At 37.4% G+C, this 25766-nt stretch overlaps 3 protein-coding genes across 3 annotated transcripts; all 3 read left to right on the forward strand.

Annotated features, from left to right (window-relative positions):
- The first annotated feature begins 483 nt into the window (after window positions 1-483).
- Window positions 484-1809, forward strand: LOC131058975 (aspartic proteinase nepenthesin-1-like). Its single transcript, XM_059215362.1, has 2 exons — window positions 484-1078; window positions 1355-1809. The coding sequence occupies exons 1-2, from the start codon at window positions 484-486 to the stop codon at window positions 1807-1809; spliced, it is 1050 nt and encodes a 349-aa protein (XP_059071345.1).
- Window positions 1810-11901: 10092 nt separating this feature from the next.
- LOC131865688 (aspartic proteinase nepenthesin-2-like) lies at window positions 11902-18405 on the forward strand. The gene is made up of 2 exons (XM_059215363.1): window positions 11902-12990; window positions 18148-18405. The coding sequence occupies exons 1-2, from the start codon at window positions 11902-11904 to the stop codon at window positions 18403-18405; spliced, it is 1347 nt and encodes a 448-aa protein (XP_059071346.1).
- Window positions 18406-21616: 3211 nt separating this feature from the next.
- On the forward strand, window positions 21617-22942 carry LOC131865689 (aspartic proteinase nepenthesin-1-like). Its single transcript, XM_059215364.1, has one exon. It carries the CDS (start codon window positions 21617-21619, stop codon window positions 22940-22942), a length of 1326 nt encoding a protein of 441 aa, XP_059071347.1.
- The last annotated feature ends 2824 nt before the right edge of the window (window positions 22943-25766 follow it).

Below are 25766 nucleotides of genomic sequence, written 5' to 3' on the forward strand. Positions count from 1 at the left end.
AAAATTTAAGAATGAGATAAACAAGAATGAGAATAAGTTGGAAAGCCGGATAAACCGACTAAGAATAATTATGTGTAAACTAATTTTAAATATTTTTAGAAAACTAACCCTCCGGTTACAACACGTTTTGGAATTTCGATCTGAATGGGTCCACAAAATTCAATGGGAAGAAGGAATTGGATTACGAGTTAAGTGTACGGAAATACTTAGTGAAGGTATGGACAGAAAAAAATTCGATTCACTTCGAATTGCAGCAGTCTATTCTACTTCTAGAACAGTTCGAGACGGGCAGAGATAGAGAAGGGGAAATTAAATAAATTCGTCTATCCTTCTAAGAGGATCGATATTGTTATGTGGACACGTCGGGGAATCTGTTGATTTTGATTTAAGGCTCGTTCTCACTCTCTCTGTGTATATATATTGCATGGAGTGGAGTAGATGAGAGCAGAAAAAGGTTTCGAGGTTTAGAAAAGAAAAAGAGAAATGGAGCGTTCAAAGCTGTTGGGTTTTGTGGTCTTGATATGCTCTACTATTCCAACGATATCATGGTCTTCGGACAGACTGTTTAGTGGTTGGCCGAAGTCTAGCAGCGATGAAAATGTAAAAATAAGGGTGAATATGACGCGCAGATCAGAGAGAGAGTTGGGTTTTTCTGAGAGATTGGGATTGGCTGTGGATCGAAGTAAGAAGCGAATGAAGAAGATAGAGGCATTGATAAGAGGGCAATTAGACGCTGAAACGCCCGTTGAAGTAGGGGATGGAGAATTTCTGATGAGCGTTGCACTGGGAACGCCCTCTGTGAGCTCCGAAGCGATTGTGGACACGGGGAGCGATCTGATTTGGACTCAGTGCAAGCCTTGCAAGGACTGCTTCTCTCAGCCTAGGCCAATCTTCGACCCCTCCAAGTCCCCCACATTTTCCACAATTCCCTGCGGTGATTCTCTTTGTGCCGCCTTGGGGAGTACACAAACCGGATGCAATCCAGATTGTACCTTTATGTATCAGTATGGCGATGGTTCCTTCACCAGCGGCGACCTGGCTTACGAGACATTGTCAATTGGGAGCAGCAAGGTTAAAGGTATTGCATTTGGATGCGGGCATGACAACGAAGGACAATGATTCTCTCAGGGTGGTGGCCTTGTGGGACTGGGAAGAGGTGGTCTCTCCCTTATCTCACAGCTGGGTTCCAAAGCAGAGAACATGTTCTCTTACTGTCTTTTGCCCATCACCGACTCTTCTTCACAAACCAGCCCCCTCTTTTTCGGCGAGGGTGCTTCCTTGAGCGGAGGAGCCAAGACTCTCCCACTCATCAAGAGCAGTATCATTCCCACTTTCTGGTACATTCCTATTACAGGAATCACCCTCAATGGTAAGGCACTAGATATTCCTCCTGGAACTTTCGATCTGCAATCGGACGGCAGCGGAGGTATGATCATCGACTACGGAACCACTGTTACCATTCTGGACCAGGCTGCCTACTCTCCTCTTAAGGAAGAAATTCAGTCCGCCATTGATCTCACTCCTGTAGACGGGTCTTGTGCAGGTTTGGATCTTTGTTACCACACATCATCCGCTCACATTGCCTTGCCAACCCTCGTCTTCAACTTCAAAGGCGGCGTGGATTACGAGCTTCCGGCAGACAACTTTTTCATTCAGGCATCTGAAAATCTCTTGTGCCTGGCAATGTTGGGTGAACCATCGGAGAATCCTTCCATCTTCGGAAACATACAGCAGCAAAACTTCCATATCCTTTACAACAATGCTCAGAACACGCTCTCTTTCAAGCCCACTAAGTGTGATTCTCTTTAAATCATCATCTCCCTCTTCTAATTCTTCTTCTTCTGTTTTTCTGTCTCTCTCATTTCCTCTTCCTCTGTCCTTCGAATGCAATATGTGATCTCGTCTCCTGCGTCTGCCTTTTGCACTGTCCGATATGCGAATCATGTAAATTTTCATCTTCGTAGCTGCTTATTTTCAGTAAAATTGTTTGGCCCCTGTTGTTCTCGGGGACCTTCATTTATGGTTCCTTATGATATGCTACACTATGTGTGTTATTTTGGCATGGAAATGAAGGTGCGATAATTGATTATCACTATAAATTGCGTGTTAAAACAACGACAAGAGAATTTATATAATTATGAAGCATTTGTAATGGTCTTATCTTTTCTTCAAGTCTGAAGTGTCAAATAAATTATTGTATGTCTATGAATATTTTTAATGGTATTTAACTTTAAGATCCGTGTCTGTGATTTATACATTCAAATAATACTTATTTTCAATCATGTCTGCATTTCACATTACTAAGATCAAACACAATTTAATGTAACCTATATATAAGGTAAGGTTGTTGCTAAGAAGGTCTCTCTAATTTTCTTACAATTACTATTGTATAATTTTCTACTAGAGAAGACGAGTTCTCGAGAATTAAGAATATCATTTTGGAGCCTTTGCAATTTATTTAAAAGTGCTAATATTTAAGGCTATGCCTATATCACGATTCACAATTACCTATCAACGCTTTATAGTGCATTTGATGACATCTTACACAAATCTTATATAGAAAACTTATTGATGGTGAATCGGGGCCTCTCATTTGAAAGGTTGCTACTACACTACAACGCACCTTAGATAATAAAATTAAATTATGTAATGTATTTGTGCTTCAGAGTATGGATGTTAGACCACACATCAATTTTCAGCCATTGATAATGTGACATGATTACTTGTTTTCAACATTTTAATAGGATTGCATTAGGTTTTGGAACTTTTTTTCGTGACCTAAAAAATTAAAATATTAGTGGACTACAACATAATAACACAATTATTGAGAAAAGTTTTGATTGCCTACAAAAAATCATAGTATCTTCACTCTTCAACCTTGTAAATCCTAACATGTTAATTTCAATTTCACATGATCTATGTTGCAGTGTCTACTTACGTATTATTATAGTCCAATGAACACAAAGTATACTAAAATCAATTATTTGAGAGAGTTGACACTTATTAGATTTTTAGATAGCCCAAAAACTTCTCAGATGAATAAAATATTGGTTGAGATAATTCTTAAATAGATATTATTATATTTATTTAAATAAACAATAATTTCTTAAAAAATATCCTTAATATAGAGGGAGAGAGAACTAATTATATATTCCAAGGAAAAAGTATTCGTAGTATTACATAGTTTACAATTGATAAAGCATTAACAAGTAAGAAACACACAATGAATAATAAATAAAACATATAAATTTAAAATAATTATTAAATCAACCTCATACTTATTTCACCTTGACAATGCAAGGAGGGTAAGAGGAGGGATGGCGGCCCAATATGCTATTCATATAGTTTCTAAGGGCATTGGACAACATCTAAACTAACATCTTAGCTTATATTTTCTTAGTTTATTCAATTGGGCGATGAAGGTGAAGAGTGGAGTGCATTCACATTTGATTAAATTCTTGTTCTAATTTCATTCTTATTTTTTATTTATTATTTTGTAAAACTATTGTGCTAACTAGATAATGTGCAACCTTTGTTAAGGACTTTTCCATCTCCCTCAACCCGATCAACCACCTAAGGTGAGATGCATTTAGAGCTACAAGCGATATAAAAAATTCTATGTTTCTCAATGCTCGACAATGTATGTCACACGAGGATAATATTAGGAAGTTTTAGATTGAACCAGTTTAAACAGAGCCTCCTCTTTTCTTTTTTTATTTTATTTTGGTAATTACTCCTTCAGCAAGGCATTTAACTAGTTACAATTGCTTTGTATCCATTAATTTACTATTTTCGGTCATGAAAATAATGTATTCTAGTATAATGCCATTTCATTTTTCTTTACTTATTATTATTATTATTATTATTATTTTTCTATCGAAGATTCTTGTTGCAACGGATATAGATGCTGGAAAATATTTATTTATTATTCAATGTATAGCTAGAAAGGAAGAAGGATCATTTGAATTGGGAAAGGGATAATTTTACACTCTTAACTTAAATACAATAGAGCACTACAATTATTCGGTTGGTTTACTTTTTTATGGAAGCACTCCTTATAAATCATGTATCATAGTAGAGATGTGGACATCTGAATAATTGGCCGGCACAGGCCAAACCTAATCCCAACTAACTCTTCCATCATATTGCACACGTAGACTACTTTCATATACCATCCTAAAGAATCCCATCTCAAAGCACATAGAGGTACCATGTTTCGAGAAGTCCAATGGGAAAGTTGATCTTAGCACTCACTTGACAACATTTACTACTTTGTCTATTGGCTTGATTCTTGAGGATTCTCTTCCTGCAAAAATCTTTTTCATTTCATTGAAAGAAATGACATTGGATTGATTTTTCCCTTTATCTATTAATTCAATAAACTCTTTCTCATATCTTGTTAATCAGTTTTTATAATGTTTAAAAAAAAATATTGGAAATAAAGTAACATTAATTGATGGTGCAGCGAAGGGGAATCCCAGACCTGCTGGATATGGGGGAGTGGTGCGTGATAATAATGGCAGGATGGTCTCGATGGTGGCCCTCTCTTTGGGTACCTAGACAAACCACTTTAGTGAGGCCTTCACAACGTATACCAATATCAAATTGCCCAAAGAGAAAGGTTTGAGAAGGGTCTGCTTGGAGTGTGACTCCCTAAACATCATTAATTGTTTAACAACTTCCTCCTCCCCTAGTTGGTTGATTAAACATATTATTGAAGATAGCCTAATGCTTCTCAAGGGATTCTATGAATTTAACATTTCACATGTCTATCGTGAAGGTAATAAGGTTGCCGATATTTAGGCCAACATTGGGGCCGACTTGCCAAGTAGGAAAGTTTGGAACATTTATGATCGGATCCCAGTGGATCTTCTTAACCTACTCCGTAATGATCATGATGCGTGTGAAGCTCAAGGGGCTTTTGGAAATGATGGAGAATGACGTCTTCCAAAGTGTCTTGGGCAAGACTTCTTCTATGAGGGGAAATTCAATCTTTCTGGTGGCATTTTTGATTGTTTTTGTTTAGCTCAACTCTGTTTGTGTTGCAGGTTGTTGAGAATCGGTATTTTTCAAGATTGGGGGAGATAGAAACCGTTTGGAGCCCATAGTCTATGAAAAATGATGAAATAAGGAAGTAGTATGCAAAGAACTTTCGATAAGTGTTTTTACTAGTTATATCGAGACGCTTCATGGTGCGGATGCCGTTGTTATCGAGGCCTTTGTTCATGGGTGGAAGTATGGTGTGCTCTGTGTCTATGGTATGGAGCTGGAGGTTGATGAGGAGATGGTGGATAAGGTGTCCAACATGCTATTCATATAGTTTCTAAGGGCATTGGACAACATCTAAACTAGTAGCTTAGCTTATATTTTCTTAGTTTATTCAATTGGGGGACGAAGGTGATGAGTGGAGTGCATTTACATTTGATTAAATTCTTGTTCTAATTTCATTCTTATTATTTATTTATTATCTTTTAAAACTATTGTGCTTACTAGATAATGTGTAGCCTTTGTAAAGGATTTTTCCATCTCCATTGACCCGATTAACCACCTAAGGTGTGATGCATTTAGATGTACAATGATATAAAAAATTCTTTCTCAGTGCTTGGCAATGTATGCCACATGAGGATACTATTAGGAAGTTTTAAATTGAACCAATTTAAACATAGTCTCCTCTTTTCTCTTTTTTCTTTTATTTTGGTAATTACTCCTTCAGCAAGGCATTTAACTAGCTCCAATCGCTTAGTATCCATTAATTTACTATTTTGGGTCATGAAAATAATGTATTCTAGTATAATGCCATTTCATTTTTCTTTACTTATTATTATTATTTTTCTATCGAAGATTCTTGTCGCAACGGATATAGATGCTGGAAAATATTTATTTATTATTCAATGTATAGCTAGAAAGGAAGAAGGATCATTCAATTGGGAAAGGGATAATTTTACACTCTTAACTTAAATACAATAGAGCACTACAATTATTCAGTTGGTTTATTTTTTTATGGAAATAATCGTTATAAATTATGTATCGTAGTAGAGATTTGGACATCTGAATAATTGGCCAGCACAAGGCAAACCTAATCCCAACTAACTCTTCCACCATATTGCACACGTGGACTACTTTCATATACCGTCCTAAACAATCCCATCTCAAAGCAATCAGAGGTACCATGTTTTGAGAAGTCCAATGGGAAAGTTGATCTTAGCACTCACTTGACAACATTTACTACTTTATCTATTGTCTTGATTCTTGATGATGCTCTTCCTGGAAAAATATTTTCCATTTCATTGAAAGAAATGACATTGGCTTGATTTTTCTCTCTATCTATTAATTCAATAAACTCTTTCTCATATCTTGTTAATCAATTTTTATAACATTTAAAAAAAATATTGGACCTAAAGTAACATTAGTTGATGGTGTGGCGAATGGGAATCCCAGACCTGCTGGATGTGGGGAAGTGGTGCGTGATAACAATGGCAGGATGGTCTCGACAATGGCCCTCTCTTTGGGTACCCACACAAATCACTTTAATGAGGCCTTCACAATTTATACCAATATCAAATTGGCCAAAGAGAAAGGTTTGAGAAGGGTCTGGTTGGAGTGTGACTCCCTAAACATCATTGTTTAACGACTTCCTCCTCTCCTATTTGGTCGATTAAACATATTATTCAAGATAGCCTAATTCCTCTCAGAGGCTTCTGTGAATTTAACATTTCACATGTCTACCATGAAGGTAATAAGGTTGCGGATATTTAGGCCAACATTGGGGCCGACTTGGCAAGTAGGAAACTTTCAAACATTTATGATAAGATCCCAGTGGATCTTCTTAACCTACTCCGTAATGATTATGATGCGTGCGAAGCTCAAGGGGTTTTTGGAAATGATGGAGAATGACATCTTCCAAAGTGTCCTGGGCAAGACTTCTTTTATGAGGGGAAAGACGAACTTTCTAGTGGCTTTTTTAATTGTTTTTATATGGTTTAGGTCAACTCTGTTTGTGTTGCAGGTTGTTTAGAATTAGTATTTTTTAATATTAGGGGAGATAGGAACCGTTTGGATCCCATAGTCTGCGAAAAATGACGAAATAAGGAAGCAGTATGGAAAGAACTTTCGGTAGGAGTTTTGACTAGTTATATCGAGATGCTTCATGGTGTGGATGCCCTTGTTACTGAGGCCTTTCTTAATGGGTGGAAGGATGGTTTTATCTATGTCTATGGTATGGAGCTAGAGGTTAATAAGGAGATGGTGGATAAGGTGTCCAAAATTCTGAACAAGGGCACCAAATTCTACAAGCATAAGAAATGTGTGATGGTGGCGATGAAAAACTTTTTCCCGCCGAAGGAAAGGGAGAAGGTGAGAAAGAATAATAATGTTGGGTTGGAAAAAAACTCACTTTAAAAGCCATGGTAGGAGGTATCAGAGGTTATCATGCGCTGCCTCACCCTTGATGGTAAATTCTGTAGCTTACTTAGCTATCACTTTGTCATTATTAATCATTTTCGGCATCACAAGTGCATTTCCTTGGCCTTTTATTTGGTCTCATCATTGAATAATAGAATTAGGGCTCACGAGAAATGTGCATCCTCCCTTGTTCTCCATGAGGGTTTATTCTCGTTGATTATGAAGTATGCCAAGACTATCCATGTCGAGAGGAATACGAGTGCTAAAACTGGTATAGAATACAAGAAGAATGTCCATATTCATTATGGAGAAATCTCTTCTGATGAAGAGGTGGACTTCAATGGGAATGAAGACTTTCACATTTATAACAGACAAGGACCCTCATCGTCTAAAATCCCTAACCGTACTAGCAGAAAATAAATTATTTAATCTAACGAGGAGGATGACCCTGAACATGTCCCTAATTCGGTGGACGGTAGTTCTGATGTGAAGGTTAAAAGAGTGGCTAGCGTTTCTATGTCAAGAGCTATTGACAAAACCAAAGTATTTAACAATGTCAATGAGAATTATTCTAAGCGGCCGAATGCCTCTCAGATTGATTTGGACGGGCCTATGGAGGATTAGGGTGTCAATGTTTCTATACCTACTCTTGGTTGTGGGTTTACTCCTAAGGAGATGGTTTGTCGGTCCGTGAGAACACGATTACGAATATTAACTTGAGGAATTTAAAGGATAACCAAAATGCCCAATTCACCTAGATTTTTCAAGAGATTAATAATCTCAAAGAGAGGGCCAATCCACCTAATGGGGACCTCGACAGTATTAGGTTTCGAGTACGCATACCTTGGCTAATGGTATTAAAGACCTTAAGGAGGAACATGAAGAGCACATTAAGGCTTTGGAAAATGACTTATAAACATTAGCATAGTTTGAGTGTGGTGGTGGAGGTGAGTATGTCTGCCATGAACAATACTAGCTTTGGTCTACGTAGACTCAATGAATAGGCTAAAGTTATTCATTATATTTCTCAAGGCAAGTGCCCCACTGGTAGCATTGAGATGGTGAAGAAAGCTAAGGTTGTGAATGCCGGTACCTGTAAGAAACTTAGGGCTCCCTCAGAGGATGTGGATGCAGATCTGGATACGAAAGAGAAGCCCCAACTTGGTCCAGCGACGAGGCTCCATAGAAAGGATAAGGGTGTGACCCGTGTTGACAACATCATTAAGAAAGTTCAGAAAATCAATGAGGATGTCATTCAGAAGAGTGACAAATTGGTCAAAGTGTTGTAGTTTTGTTATGTAGAAATTCTATATTGTTCTTGTTTGTTGTTCTATGGGGCTGCTTTGCCCTGGTTTTTATGGGTTGGTTCACATCTGTTTTTTTGTTGGGTCCTTGAAGGTTGAGTTTTTATGATAATATTACAATAATACTAATACAATTTACATGATTTGTATAGTTTATTTCTATTTGAAAATAAAAAATTATTCTATTCTATTTACATTTTCACCATAAATTACTTGAACTATTTAAACAAATACGTTTCTATTCAATAATATTATTATTATATATAATCCATTAACAGAATAATCAGTAAATAACTTAAAACCCACTAACATAGTCATTTTAACACATACAAACATAGTAAATTTTGAAGTGTCTATAAAACCCATACAACTTTTTTAGGGTTTTAGAATTACTATATGGTTTGATTTAGACAAATGGAAACATAAAGGTTGAGTGTACTTAGTAATTAAAAAAGGTCCCACCATTCAGTTAACATGGGAAACCATGCAACAACTAAATTGTATAGAAATAAAAAATAAGAAAATAATGACATTTATGAATTATTAAAGAGGCACACGGAACAAGTGGCAGGAACCCTAAAATTTAGATTGTGAGAGCTCAAATATTTGAGAGTACTATGTTTGCATTAATGGAGGAGTAGAATTTTTGAAAAAATCTCATCTGATCGTGACTGCAAGAGGAGAGATAGTGGTAAAATGAGAAGATCGAGAGACGATGAGCAGTGCACACATTTTGACAAAAAATGAAGAATAAAACTAATGGACAGCGGACAGCTCCAATATTCCCAATCGTCTAGCAATGCTGTCTCCTTTACTTAGAATCGTTGATGCCCAAAAATAGCTCATCCAATTCATATAAGAGACGCCTTCGGCATAATAAATTCATGTACTATTTTCCCTCTTCTATAATTTCTCTCATATGAAGCATGCAATCACCATTTCTAAATAAAGCTTTTATATGACAGGATGTGGTAGTATCAATATACCATAGGGCACTACGTCACAGAACCTTTTGCACATGAAGATACCCCTAAACTTACTACTCATTTTCGTATTTCTTAATCTTCTAGATTGTTAAATAGGTTCACGTATTTTATTGATGTCTATTTAATTCTTGAGATATAAGCTACTCATTATACATAATTTCTCTATTTTTTAGGCTCTCATGAAGGATTCAAATGTAAAGAATGAGTATCACATGCTAGTATGTGCCAAGGTCCATTACTCTATCTATATTAACTATTATTTGATGTCCAAGCATCTAATTTAAACGATATATTCCACATTCCATATGCTTTGAGATGTATTACTATTTTAGGATTCACATGCACGTCAATGTATGGTCAAAACATAATGGTAAAATATTTTAATCTAGTCAAACTATCCTTAGTTTTGGGTATATTATTAGAGGATGGATTAATTCAACCATATATCAAGAAATGATGCAATCTTGGCGAAATCTTGGCCCATTCTCTAATTAGCCACCCTTATTAATTTACATACACCCCCTTATATTCTATCTTATCCCGTGGATTCATGCACACATTCGTATGTATCACATTTATTATTAGATTATTCTCCATCCACCCTCAATGTCTAGGCATTTATTCTCTACTTAAGTATTAGCCTTTTTTCTGTTATTGGTCAATAATGGGGTGTCCAATCAATATCGTACCATACAATACTGACCCTTAAGATTTAGCAATTTAAATTCAAATTTTTTAACTCCAAACCTTTTATTCTATTATAATTACATTTAGTACCTGTTTTATGTGATTTATTGAACATTTTGGTTTTTGAAAGAATTCAATGTGCATTTATTTAACATGCAGTCGCTTTGAGAATTCATTGAATACGAATTTGCATAAATGAAACATTTATCATAGAAACGCTTTTGGTTGGAGCACCAAGATGAATCTATCTCCATCAAAGTTTTCATCTTGGGAAATTTGCATGCTTCTTTTCCATTTACCTAAATTGGCCAGGCTCGTGAAGCCGACCATTCCGAAGGATAACCTAGGAGAACTTGACCCTAGTGATCTACCAGGCTCCCTAATGTGATTTTAACTATTGCGAATACTTGATAATTAGTGAAGAGTTAACTTCAAGGTAAATTGACGAAAAGTGAGATTTATTAGATCAAATGTTTGGGAAGAATTTATATTCACACATATAGAACTTACACATATCTATGGATTTGACATAAAACAATCATGGACATGGGGAGTGATCCCTAGTTGACATGACTTTCATGCTTATCACTGATACAACTACATACCCAATTCTTAAAAGATGGATTCTTAAATTCAATTTAGATGATTTATATACTTGCATGTTCAACCACATAGATTACGTTAACTTTTATCTACTTTTTCCTTTTGGTATAAATCCTTGAGCAAAACGTTATGATAGGATATGACAATGTGAATATATAATAGAACATTGCATATAACACTTCTGCACAAGTAAAATTGAGAAATAAGATAAATAAGAACGAGAATAAAAATAAAATTCAATTTAGATGATTTATATATGTGGATGTTCAACCACATAGATTACATTAACTTTCATGTACTTTTTCTTTCTGGTATAAATCCTTGAATAGAACTTTATGATAGGATACGGTAATGTGAATACATAATAGAGCATTGAATATAACACTTTTGTACAAGTAAAATTTCTAAATCTTAAAAATGAATAAACTAATTAGAGCAAAATTTAAGAATGAGATAAACAAGAATGAGAATAAGTTGGAAAGCCGGATAAACCGACTAAGAATAATTATGTGTAAACTAATTTTAAATATTTTTAGAAAACCAACCCTCCGGTTACAACACGTTTTGGAATTTCGATCTGAATGGGTCCACAAAATTCAATGTGAAGAAGGAATTGGATTACGAGTTAAGTGTACGGAAATACTTAGTGAAGGTATGGACAGAAAAAAATACGATTCACTTCGAATTGCAGCAGTCTATTCTACTTCTAGAACAATTCCAGACGGGCAGAGATAGAGAAGGGGAAATTAAATAAATTCGTCTATCCTTCTAAGAGGATCGATATTGTTATGTGGACACGTCGGGGAATCTGTTGATTTTGATTTAAGGCTCCTTCTCACTCTCTCTGTGTATATATATTGCATGGAGTGGAGTAGATGAGAGCAGAAAAAGGTTTCGAGGTTTAGAAAAGAAAAAGAGAAATGGAGCGTTCAAAGCTGTTGGGTTTTGTGGTCTTGATATGCTTTACTATTCCAACGATATCATGTTCTTCGGACAGACTGTTTAGTGGTTGGCCGAAGTCTAGCAGCGATGAAAATGTAAAAATAAGGGTGAATATGACGCGCAGATCAGAGAGAGAGTTGGGTTTTTCTGAGAGATTGGGTTTGGCTGTGGATCGAAGTAAGAAGCGAATGAAGAAGATAGAGGCATTGATAAGAGGGCAATTAGACGCTGAAACGCCCGTTGAAGTAGGGGATGGAGAATTTCTGATGAGCGTTGCACTGGGAACACCCTCTGTGAGCTTCGAAGCGATTGTGGACACGGGGAGCGATCTGATTTGTACTCAGTGCAAGCCTTGCAAGGACTGCTTCTCTCAGCCTACGCCAATCTTCGACCCCTCCAAGTCCCCCACATTTTCCACAATTCCCTGCGGTGGTTCTCTTTGTGACGCCTTGGGGAGTACACAAACTGGATGCAATCCAGATTGTACCTTTATGTATCAGTATGGCGATGGTTCCTTCACCAGCGGCGACCTGGCTTACGAGACATTGTCAATTGGGAGCAGCAAGGTTAAAGGCATTGCATTTGGATGCGGGCATGACAACGAAGGACAAGGATTCTCTCAGGGTGGTGGCCTTGTGGGACTGGGAAGAGGTGGTCTCTCCCTTATCTCACAGCTGGGTTCCAAAGCAGAGAACATGTTCTCTTACTGTCTTTTGCCCATCACCGACTCTTCTTCACAAACCAGACCCCTCTTTTTCGGCGAGGGTGCTTCCTTGAGCGGAGGAGCCAAGACTCTCCCACTCATCAAGAGCAGTATCATTCCCACTTTCTGGTACATTCCTATTACAGGAATCACCCTCAATGGTAAGGCACTAGATATTCCTCCTGGAACTTTCGATCTGCAATCGGACGGCAGCGGAGGTATGATCATCGACTCCGGAACCACTGTTACCATTCTGGACCAGGCTGCCTACTCTCCTCTTAAGGAAGCAATTCAGTCCGCCCTTGATCTCACTCCTGTAGACGGGTCTTCTACAGGTTTTGATCTTTGTTACCACACATCATCGGTGTTAATTATGGGTAGCTTGGACAGCTGTTCGTCCTTACCCAGAAATAACAGCATTAGTTATGGGTAGTTTTGGACAGCTGTTCGTCCTAACCTAGAATTAGAAAATGGTTGTTTTTGTCAAACAAGTGTTGTTAGGATAAAAACAATTGTTAGAGTGGCTCTTTTTAGGTGACACCTCATAGCCAAAATTAGGTATTGGTTAATTGAGTTGTCTGAATCTCAGCCGTTGGTTTGAATTAATGTCGGCCGTTGGTTTTCCAATAGAGTAGTATAAAAAGGGGTCATGGGTCATTTGGAAAATAAGAAGTCTTGAGAAGAATTTGCAGTGATAGCAAATAGTGTTGCAGTGTTAGCAAGAGGCGCAGTGATAGCGTTGATATAGCAGTGGAGGATATCAGCAGGAGATATTAAGAGTTTGTCGGAGTTCTGCCAGTAAGAGGCAAGAAATTCTTTTGTAATTCTTATATTGCTGAAGATTAATGTATTTTCCATCTGTAGAACTGGTTTTCCCTTAGGGGTTTTTCCAGGGACGATTGTCCAAAAATATTGTGTCCTTGTGTTGCTTATTTCTTTCCGTATTTTTAGTGAAGTTGCAGTTGTGTTATTTTTCGATATTCAGCTGTAAATTTATTTTCAGCAGTTAAATAATTTTTATGAGATAGGAGATTAATAATCAGTGACTGCAATAGAATTTCTACATGGCATCAGAGCTTTGTTGAGGGTAGAAAAGGTTTACCCTAAGCAAAGGAAAGAAATTTGAGTTTGACCTCTTTCGAGTTATTGTTTTCCTTTATTTCTTTGAGATGGCCTTAGCAGGTTTGAGAGATCAGGACAGATTGGATGGTGCCTCAAATTTTGGTGTCTGGAAAGCCAGAATTTTTTTATTGCTGGAAGAGAATGGTATCAAGGAATATGTTACCAGTACTATAGCTGTACCTACAGATCCAGTACAACTTGCAGCATACAAGAAGGATGATGCCAAGGCGAGGAGGATAATCCTTGATGGTGTCAAGGACCATGTTGTTCCACATATCGCAGAGTTAGATACAGCGAAGAAGATGTGGGACGCCATTCTGAATCTGTACTAGAATGCTATCACTAACCAGAAGCTGATTCTCAGAGAAAAATTAAGGAATACCCGGATGAACAAAGGAGAAGATGTTACAAGTTACCTCACCAGGCTTAGACTTGTCAAGGACGAGTTAGCAGCTATTGGAGATAAGCCAAATGAAGATGAGCTAGTAAGAATAACCCTAAATGGGTTTTCTAAGCAGTGGGATGTCTTTGTTCAAGTTATTAATGGACGAGACACCTTACCAAGTTGGGATCGACTTTGGAGTGATTTCACTCAGGAGGAGCTTAGACTAAGCCTTGTCAATGGAGCCAACAATAAGAGTCAGAAAAGTGAGGTAGAACAAGAAAATGTTGCCCTAGCAGGAAAGGGGAAAACAAAGAAGGGATCTAGAAAAGGAGCAAATTCACAAATTGAAAAGAAGAAGAAGGACCTATCTAAGGTCAAGTGCTTTGGTTGTCATGAGTTTGGCCACTATGTCAGCAATTGCCCACAAAGGAAGAAAGATAAGAAGGGAAAGAACCAAGTGGCAGCTTCAACAAGTGCAGAGGAGCTCTCTAGTAGATTGGAGGATGAGTTTGCACTCATAGCTTGTATGATTAGCTCAACCTCACAGAGTGTCTGGTATATAGACAGTGGGGCGTCATTTTATATGACAGGAGTTCGAGAGTACTTCTCCAGCTACAAGGAGGAGAACACTAGAATCCAGATCTCTATGGGGAACTTGTCCAAGCTCAACTCAGTTGGAAAAGGGACTGTTCAGCTTCAGAGGGAGAATGGAAAGGTAATTCCTCTTCATGATGTGTTGCATGTACCAGGCTTAGGTATGAATTTGGTTTCTATATCTGTCCTTCAGGATAAAGGGTATAATGTTCTCTTTAGAGGGATGCATGTTTTGATTAAGCATAAAGATTGGAAATCACCCGTATCTATTGGAGTTAGGAGTGGTCACCTTTATAGGTTACAGTTTGATACTCCTAAGGCACTCATGAGCAACAGTAACCCTAGAGATCTTGGAGAGCTATGGCTTAGGAGGATGGGGTATATTCATCATGGAGCACTTAGATTGCTTCGTGAGATGGTGATAGGTGTTCCAGAGGTGAGCACAGAGCATGATGATGTATGTAAGGGATGTGTGTTGGGAAAGTTTGTGAAAGCATCGTTTCCAAGGAGTGACACCAGATCTATGGGTGTTCTTGATCTAGTACATTCAGATGTATGTGGACCAATGTCGACAAAGTCTCTCAGAGGATATGAGTATTATGTTACCTTTATTGATGATTTCTCCAGGAAGACCTGGATATACTTCTTGAAGACCAAGGATGAGGTTTTCAGTTGCTTCCAAGAGTTCAAGGCACTTGTGGAGAACTCAATAGGAAGGAAGATAAAGGTTCTTCGGTCAGACAATGGAGGCGAGTACAAAGGAAATGACTTCCAGGATTTCTATACCAAAGAAGGAATCAAGAGAGAGTGGACTGTTCCTTACAATCCACAACAGAATGGAGTTGCTGAGAGGAAGAACCGTTCTATTTCAGAGGCAACAAGGGCTATACTACATGACCAGGACATGCCCCACTACTTATGGGCAGAAGCATGTAGTACAGCAGTCTACATTCAGAATAGGGTTCCACACAAGGTACTAGGGAAAATGACACCAGAGGAGGCTTTCACGGGGAAGAAGCCAGATGTTGGTCACTTCAGGATATTTGGGAGTTTGGCATATTGCCTTATTCCTGGAGACACACGTACCAAGTTAGATCAGACTACAGAGAAGGGGTACTTTGTTGGGTATAGTGAAACTTCAAAGGCATATAGGATGTTCATTCCAGGGACCAGAAGAATTATTGTCAGATGCAATGTCAAGTTCATGGAGGACAAGGCATTTAGAAGATCTAGAGATTTGCCAGCAGATGATCAGAGTGAGCAGCCAATGAAAGCTCCAAGTCCAAGTCAAGGACAGCAAAGCTCAAGTACAGTTACTAGTACAAGCATAGACTCAGGTAGTGAAGATTCACAGAGTATGGAGCAACTGGTGCAGCGGGATATGCATCTAGATGATATAGAGGTTGATATTTCATCCTCTACAGTTGGCAGTAGGAACCATGAGGTTCAAGACATACAAAGGGATACTCAGGAGCCTGTGGGAGCTCCTAGGAAGAGTACAAGACAGAGGAGACAACCAACCAAGTTCAATGACTATGTGGCATTAGTCAGCCAGTTGGTAGATAGTGAACCTTCCAGCTATTAGGAAGCTGCAAAGCATCAGGTATGGCGAGATGCTATGGTTGAGGAATATAACTCAATAATGCAGAATGATGTATGGGAGGTAGTGCCTAGACCAACTGATAGAGCAGTAGTTGGATCGCGTTGGATCTTCAAGATAAAGCATGGTGCAGATGGTAGCATCGAGAAATATAAGGCGAGGTTTGTGGCCAAGGGGTTCTCTCAGAAGGAGGGAATAGACTATGAGGAGACATTTTCTCCTGTGGCCAGGTATACTTCTATACGAGCTGTAATCTCATTTGCAGCACAGATGGGATGGCAGATCCATCAAATGGATGTCAAGACAGCATTCCTTAATGGACAATTGAAGGAGGAGGTATACATAGAACAACCAGAAGGCTTTGTAGCACACAACAAAGAGACCCACGTGTGTAGATTAAAGAAAGCCTTATACGGACTCAAGCAGGCTCCCAGAGCGTGGTATGAGCGCATTGATACATACTTGCAAGAAATGGGCTTTGTGAAGAGTGAGGCTGATGCGAACCTCTACTACTTGGTGGTTGGGGGTGAGGTTCTCATTCTTGTTCTATATGTGGATGACTTGTTTCTTACTGGTGCGCTAGTACTCATAGAGGATTGCAAGAGGGACCTTGCAGAAGAGTTTGAGATGAAGAATTTGGGACTTATGCACTACTTTCTAGGCATGGAGGTGTGGTAGACTGATGGAGAGATTCTCCTTGGTCAAGGGAAATATTGCATTGAAATCTTGAAGAGATTTGAGATGGAAGATTGCAAAGCCATGTCTACACCCATGATCACTAATTGGAGGAAGGTAGATGCATCCAAGGAAAAGGATGTTGATCCCACCCTATACAGGCAACTGATTGGTTCGCTCATGTATTTGGTCAACACCAGGCCAGATATAGCCTTTGCAGTAAACTCTCTTAGTCAGTTCATGGTAGAGCCAAAGAGAGTGCATTGGACGGCGGCTAAGCATGTGTTGCGTTATCTTCATGGTACAATTGAGTACAGGATCAGATATGTTCGAGGTGAAGGTATCAAGTTGATAGGCTATATTGATGCAGATTGGGCAGGCAGTACAACAGACAAATGAGTACTTCAGGATGTTGTTTCAGCCTAGGATCAGGAGTTGTTTCTTGGTTCAGCAGGAAGCAAAAATCTATGGCCTTGAGTTCATCAGAAGCAGAATACATAGCAGCCAGCATGGCGACGTGTGAAGCTATATGGCTTCGGAAGTTGCTAGTAGCCTTGTTTGGTTAGAAGGTTGAGACTACGGTGATACACTGCGACAATCAGAGTTGCATCAAGTTGACTAAGAATCCAGTGTTTCACGATAGATCGAAACATATAGACATCAGGTATCACTTCATCAGGGATTATGTACAGAGGGGGATTGTTCAGCTACAATACATACCTACAGAGGAGCAGGTAGCAGACATTCTAACAAAGGCATTGGGGAAGGCAAAATTCATCTTCTTTAGAGATAAGATGGGTGTCGTGTAGAACAACTTCCTCGCTAAGAGGGAGTGTTAATTATGGGTAGCTTGGACAGCTGTTCGTCCTTACCCAGAAATAACAGCATTAGTTATGGGTAGTTTTGGACAGCTGTTCGTCCTGACCTAGAATTAGAAAATGGTTGTTTTTGTCAAACAAGTGTTGTTAGGATAAAAGACCTTAAGGAGGAACATGAAAAGCACATTAAGGCTTTGGAAAATGACTTATAAACATCAGCATAGTTTGAGTGTGGTGGTGGAGGTGAGTATGTCTACCATGAACAATACTAGCTTTGGTCTACGTAGACTCAATGAATAGGCTGAAGTTCTTCATTATATTTCTCAGGGCAAGTGCCCCACTGGTAGCATTGAGATGGTGAAGAAAGCTAAGGATGTGAATGCTGGTACCTGTAAGAAACTTAGGGCTCCCTCAGAGGATGTGGATGCGGATCTGGATACGAAAGAGAAGCCCCTGCTTGGTCTAGCGACGAGGCTCCATAGAAAAGATAAGGGTGTGACCCGTGTTGACAACATCATTAAGAAAGTTCAGAAAATCAATGAGGATGTCATTCAGAAGAATGACAAATTGGTCAAAGTGTTGTAGTTTTGTTATGTAGAAATTTTGTATTGTTCTTGTCTGTTGTTCTATGGGGCTGCTTTGCCCTGGTTTTTATGGGTTGGTTCGCATCTGTTTTTTTGTTGGGTCCTTGAAGGTTGAGTTTTTATGATAATATTACAATAATACTAATACAATTTACATGATTTGTATAGTTTATTTCTATTTGAAAATAAAAAATTATTCTATTCTATTTACATTTTCACCATAAATTACTTGAACTATTTAAACAAATATGTTTCTATTCAATAATATTATTATTATATATAATACATTAACAGAATAATACGTAAATAACTTAAAACCCACTAACATAGTCATTTTAAGACATACAAACATAGTAAATTTTGAAGTGTCTATAAAACCCATACAACTTTTTTAGGGTTTTGGAATTACTAGATGGTTTGATTTAGACAACTAGAAACATAAAGGTTCAGTCTACTTAGTAATTAAAAAAGGTCCCACCATTCAGTTATCATGGGAAACCGTGCAACAACTAAATTGTATAGAAATAAAAAATAAGAAAATAATGACATTTATGAATTATTAAAGAGGCACACGGAACAAGTGGCAGGAACCCTAAAATTTAGATTGTGAGAGCTCAAATATTTGAGAGTACTATGTTTGCAGTAATGGAGGAGTAGAATTTTCAAAAAAATCTCATCTGATCGTGACTGCAAGAGGAGAGATAGTGGTAAAATGAGAAGATCGAGAGATGATGAGCAGTGCACACATTCTGACAAAAAATGAAGAATAAAACTAATGGACAGCGGACAGCTCCAATATTCCCAATCGTCTTGCAATGCTCTCTCCTTTACTCAGAATCGTTGATGCCCAAAAATAGCTCATCCAATTCATATAAGAGACGCCTTCGGCATAATAAATTCATGTACTATTTTCCCTCTTCTATAATTTATCTCATATGAAGCATGCAATCACCATTTCTAAATAAAGCTTTTATATGAAAGGATGTGGTAGTATCAATATACCATAGGGCACTACGTCACAGAACCTTTTGCACATGAAGATACCCCTAAACTTACTACTCATTTTCATATTTCTTAATCTTCTAGATTGTTAAATAGGTTCACGTATTTTATTGATGTCTATTTAATTCTTGAGATATAAGCTAGTCATTATACATAATTTCTCTATTTTTTAGGCTCTCATGAAGGATTCAAATGTAAAGAATGAGTATCACATGCTAGTATGTGCCAAGGTCCATTACTCTATCTATATTAACTATTATTTGACGTCCAAGCATCTAATTTAAACGATATATTCCACATTCCATATGCTTTGAGATGTATTACTATTTTAGGATTCACATGCACGCCAATGTATGGTCAAAACATAATGGTAAAATATTGTAATCTAGTCAAACTATCCTTAGTTCTGGGTATATTATTAGAGGATGGATTAATTCAACCATATATCAAGAAATGATGCAATCTTGTCGAAATCTTGGCCCATTCTCTAATTAGCCACCCTTATTAATTTACATACACCCCCTTATATTCTATCTTATCCCGTGGATTCATGCACACATTTGTATGTATGACATTTATTATTAGATTATTCTCCATCCACCCTCAATGTCTAGGCATTTATTCTCTACTTAAGTATTAGCCTTTTTTTTGTTATTGGTCAATAATGGGGTGTCCAATCAATATTGCACCATACAATACTGACCCTTGAGATTTAGCAATTTAAATTCGAATTTTTTAACTCCAAACCTTTTATTCTATGATTATTACATTTAGTACCTGTTTTATGTGATTTATTGAACATTTTGCTTTTTGAAAGAATTCAATGTGCATTTATTTAACATGCAGTCGCTTTGAGAATTCATTGAATACGAATTTGCATAAATGAAACATTTATCATAGAAACGCTTTTGGTTGGAGCACCAAGATGAATCTATCTCCATCAAAGTTTTCATCTTGGGAAATTTGCATGCTTCTTTTCCATTTACCTAAATTGGCCAGGCTCGTGAAGCCGACCATTCCGAAGGATAACCTAGGAGAACTTGACCCTAGTGATCTACCAGGCTCCCTAATGTGATTTTAACTATTGCGAATACTTGACAATTAGTGAAGAGTTAACTTCAAGGTAAATTGACGAAAAGTGAGATTTATTAGATCAAATGTTAGGGAAGAATTTATATTCACACATATAGAACTTACACATATCTATGGATTTGACATAAAACAATCGTGGACATGGGGAGTGATCCCTAGTTGACATGACTTTCATGCTTATCACTGATACAACTACATACCCAATTCTTAAAAGATGGATTCTTAAATTCAATTTAGATGATTTATATACTTGCATGTTCAACCACATAGATTACGTTAACTTTTATCTACTTTTTCCTTCTGGTATAAATCCTTGAGCAAAACGTTATGATAGGATATGGCAATGTGAATATATAATAGAACATTGCATATAACACTTCTGCACAAGTAAAATTGAGAAATAAGATAAATAAGAACGAGAATAAAAATAAAATTCAATTTAGATGATTTATATATGTGGATGTTCAACCACATAGATTACATTAACTTTCATGTACTTTTTCTTTCTGGTATAAATCCTTGAATAGAACTTTATAATAGAATACGGTAATGTGAATACATAATAGAGCATTGAATATAACACTTTTGTACAAGTAAAATTTCTAAATCTTAAAAATGAATAAACTAATTAGAGCAAAATTTAAGAATGAGATAAACAAGAATGAGAACAAGTTGGAAAGCCGGATAAACCGACTAAGAATAATTATGTGTAAACTAATTTTAAATATTTTTAGAAAACCAACCCTCCGGTTACAACACGTTTTGGAATTTCGATCTGAATGGGTCCACAAAATTCAATGGGAAGAAGGAATTGGATTACGAGTTAAGTGTACGGAAATACTTAGTGAAGGTATGGACAGAAAAAAATACGATTCACTTCGAATTGCAGCAGTCTATTCTACTTCTAGAACAATTCCAGACGGGCAGGGATAGAGAAGGGGAAATTAAATAAATTCGTCTATCCTTCTAAGAGGATCGATATTGTTATGTGGACACGTCGGCGAATCTGTTGATTTTGATTTAAGGCTCCTTCTCACTCTCTGTGTGTATATATATTGCATGGAGTGGAGTAGATGAGAGCAGAAAAAGGTTTCGAGGTTTAGAAAAGAAAAAGAGAAATGGAGCGTTCAAAGCTGTTGGGTTTTGTGGTCTTGATATGCTTTACTATTCCAACGATATCATGTTCTTCGGACAGACTGTTTAGTGGTTGGCCGAAGTCTAGCAGCGATGAAAATGTAAAAATAAGGGTGAATATGACGCGCAGATCAGAGAGAGAGTTGGGTTTTTCTGAGAGATTGGGTTTGGCTGTGGATCGAAGTAAGAAGCGAATGAAGAAGATAGAGGCATTGATAAGAGGGCAATTAGACGCTGAAACGCCCGTTGAAGTAGGGGATGGAGAATTTCTGATGAGCGTTGCACTGGGAACGCCCTCTGTGAGCTTCGAAGCGATTGTGGACACGGGGAGCGATCTGATTTGGACTCAGTGCAAGCCTTGCAAGGACTGCTTCTCTCAGCCTAGGCCAATCTTCGACCCCTCCAAGTCCCCCACATTTTCCACAATTCCCTGCGGTGATTCTCTTTGTGACGCCTTGGGGAGTACACAAACCGGATGCAATCCAGATTGTACCTTTATGTATCAGTATGGCGATGGTTCCTTCACCAGCGACGACCTGGCTTACGAGACATTGTCAATTGGGAGCAGCAAGGTTAAAGGCATTGCATTTGGATGCGGGCATGACAACGAAGGACAAGGATTCTCTCAGGGTGGTGGCCTTGTGGGACTGGGAAGAGGTGGTCTCTCCCTTATCTCACAGCTGGGTTCCAAAGCAGAGAACATGTTCTCTTACTGTCTTTTGCCCATCACCGACTCTTCTTCACAAACCAGCCCCCTCTTTTTCGGCGAGGGTGCTTCCTTGAGCGGAGGAGCCAAGACTCTCCCACTCATCAAGAGCAGTATCATTCCCACTTTCTGCTACATTCCTATTACAGGAATCACCCTCAATGGTAAGGCACTAGATATTCCTCCTGGAACTTTCGATCTGCAATCGGACGGCAGCGGAGGTATGATTATCGACTCCGGAACCACTGTTACCATTCAGGACCAGGTTGCCTACTCTCCTCTTAAGGAGGCAATTCAGTCCGCCATTGATCTCACTCCTGTAGACGGGTCTTCTACAGGTTTAGATCTTTGTTACCACACATCATCCGCTCACCTCACCTTGTCAACCCTCCTCTTCAACCTCAAAGGCGGCGTGGATTACGAGCTTCCGGCAGACAACTTTTTCATTCAGGCATCTGAAAATCTCTTGTGCCTGGCAATGTTGGGTGAACCATCGGGGAATCCTTCCATCTTCGGAAACATACAGCAGCAAAACTTCCATATCCTTTACAACAATGCCCAGAACACGCTCTCTTTCCAGCCCACTAAGTGTGATTCTCTTTAAATCATCATCTCCCTCTTCTAATTCTTCTTCTTCTCTTTTTCTGTCTCTCTCATTTCCTCTTCCTCTGTCCTTCGAATGCAATATGTGATCTCGTCTCCTGCGTCTGCCTTTTGCACTGTCCGATATGCGAATCATGTAAATTTTCATCTTCGTAGCTGCTTATTTTCAGTAAAATTGTTTGGCCCCTGTTGTTCTCGGGGACCTTCATTTATGGTTCCTTATGATATGCTACACTATGTGTGTTATTTTGGCATGGAAATGAAGGTGCGATAATTGATTATTAATATAAATTGCGTGTTAAAACAACGACAAGAGAATTTATATAATTATGAAGCATTTGTAATGGTCTTATGTTTTCTTCAAGTCTCAAGTGTAAAATAAATTATTGTATGTCTATGAATATTTTTAATGGTATTTAACTTTAAGATCCGTGTCTGTGATTTATACATTCAAATAATACTTATTTTCAATCATGTCCGCATTTCACATTACTAAGATCAAACACAATTTAATGTAACCTATATATAAGGTAAGGTTGTTGCTAAGAAGGTCTCTCTAATTTTCTTACAATTACTATTGTATAATTTTCTACTAGAGAAGACGAGTTCTCGAGAATTAAGAATATCATTTTGGAGCCTTTGCAATTTATTTAAAAGTGCTAATATTTAAGGCTATGCCTATATCACGATTCATGATTACCTATCAACGCTTTATAGTGCATTTGATGACATCTTACACAAATCTTATGTAGAAAACTTATTGATGGTGAATCGGGGCCTTTCATTTGAAAGGTTGCTACTACACTACAACGCACCTTAGATAATAAAATTAAATTATGTAATGTATTTGTGCTTCAAAGTATGGATGTTAGACCACACATCAATTTTCAGCCATTGATAATGTGACATGATTACTTGTTTTCAACATTTTAATAGGATTGCATTAGGTTTTGGAACTTTTTTTCGTGACCTAAAAAATTAAAATATTAGTGGACTACAACATAATAACACAATTATTGAGAAAAGTTTTGATTGCCTACAAAAAATCATAGTATCTTCACTCTTTCACCTTGTAAATCCTAACATGTTAATTTCAATTTCACATGATCTATGTTGCAGTGTCTACTTACGTATTATTATAGTCCAATGAACACAAAGGATACTAAAATCAATTATTTGAGAGAGTTGACACTTATTAGATTTTTAGATAGCCCAAAAACTTCTCAGATGAATAAAGTATTGGTTGAGATAATTCTTAAATAGATATTATTATATTTATTTAAATAAACAATAATTTCTTAAAAAATATCCTTAATATAGAGGGAGAGAGAACTAATTATATATTCCAAGGCAAAAGTATTCATAGTATTACATAGTTTACAATTGATAAAGCATTAACAAGTAAGAAACACACAATGAATAATAAATAAAACATATAAATTTAAAATAAATATTAAATCAACCTCATACTTATTTCACCTTGACAATGCAAGGAGGGTAAGAGGAGGGATGGCGGCCCAATATGCTATTCATATAGTTTCTAAGGGCATTGGACAACATCTAAACTAACATCTTAGCTTATATTTTCTTAGTTTATTCAATTGGGCGATGAAGGTGAAGAGTGGAGTGCATTCACATTTGATTAAATTCTTGTTCTAATTTCATTCTTATTATTTATTTATTATCTTGTAAAACTATTGTGCTAACTAGATAATGTGCAACCTTTGTTAAGGATTTTTCCATCTCCCTCGACCCGATCAACCACCTAAGGTGAGATGCATTTAGAGCTACAAGCGATATAAAAAATTCTATGTTTCTCAATGCTCGACAATGTATGTCACACGAGGATAATATTAGGAAGTTTTAGATTGAAACAGTTTAAATAGAGCCTCGTCTTTTCTTTTTTTATTTTATTTTCGTAATTACTCCTTCAGCAAGGCATTTAACTAGCTACAATTGTTTTGTATCCATTAATTTACTATTTTGGGTCATGAAAATAATGTATTCTAGTATAATGCCATTTCATTTTTCTTTACTTATTATTATTATTATTATTATTTTTCTATCGAAGATTCTTGTTGCAACGGATATAGATGCTGGAAAATATTTATTTATTATTCAATGTATAGCTAGAAAGGAAGAAGGATCATTCAATTGGGAAAGGGATAATTTTACACTCTCAACTTAAATACAATAGAGCACTACAATTATTCGGTTGGTTTACTTTTTTATGGAAGCACTCCTTATAAATCATGTATCATAGTAGAGATGTGAACATTTGAAAAATTGGCCGGCACAGGCCAAACCTAATCCCAACTAACTCTTCCATCATATTGCACACGTAGACTACTTTCATATACCATCCTAAAGAATCCCATCTCAAAGCACATAAAGGTACCATGTTTCGAGAAGTCCAATGGGAAAGTTGATCTTAGCACTCACTTGACAACATTTACTACTTTATCTATTGGCTTGATTCTTGAGGATTCTCTTCCTGCAAAAATCTTTTTCATTTCATTGAAAGAAATGACATTAGATTGATTTTTCCCTTTATCTATTAATTCAATAAACTCTTTCTCATATCTTGTTCATCAATTTTTATAACGTTTAAAAAAAAATATTGGACCTAAAGTAACATTAATTGATGGTGCAGCGAAGGGGAATCCCGGACCTGCTGGATATGGGGGAGTGGTGCGTGATAATAATGGCAGGATGGTCTCGATGGTGGCCCTCTCTTTGGGTACCTAGACAAACCACTTTAGTGAGGCCTTCACAACATATACCAATATCAAATTGGCCAAAGAGAAAGGTTTGAGAAGGGTCTG

The sequence above is a fragment of the Cryptomeria japonica genome, unplaced genomic scaffold (assembly GCF_030272615.1).
Source record: "Cryptomeria japonica unplaced genomic scaffold, Sugi_1.0 HiC_scaffold_116, whole genome shotgun sequence".
NCBI lineage: Eukaryota > Viridiplantae > Streptophyta > Pinopsida > Cupressales > Cupressaceae > Cryptomeria > Cryptomeria japonica.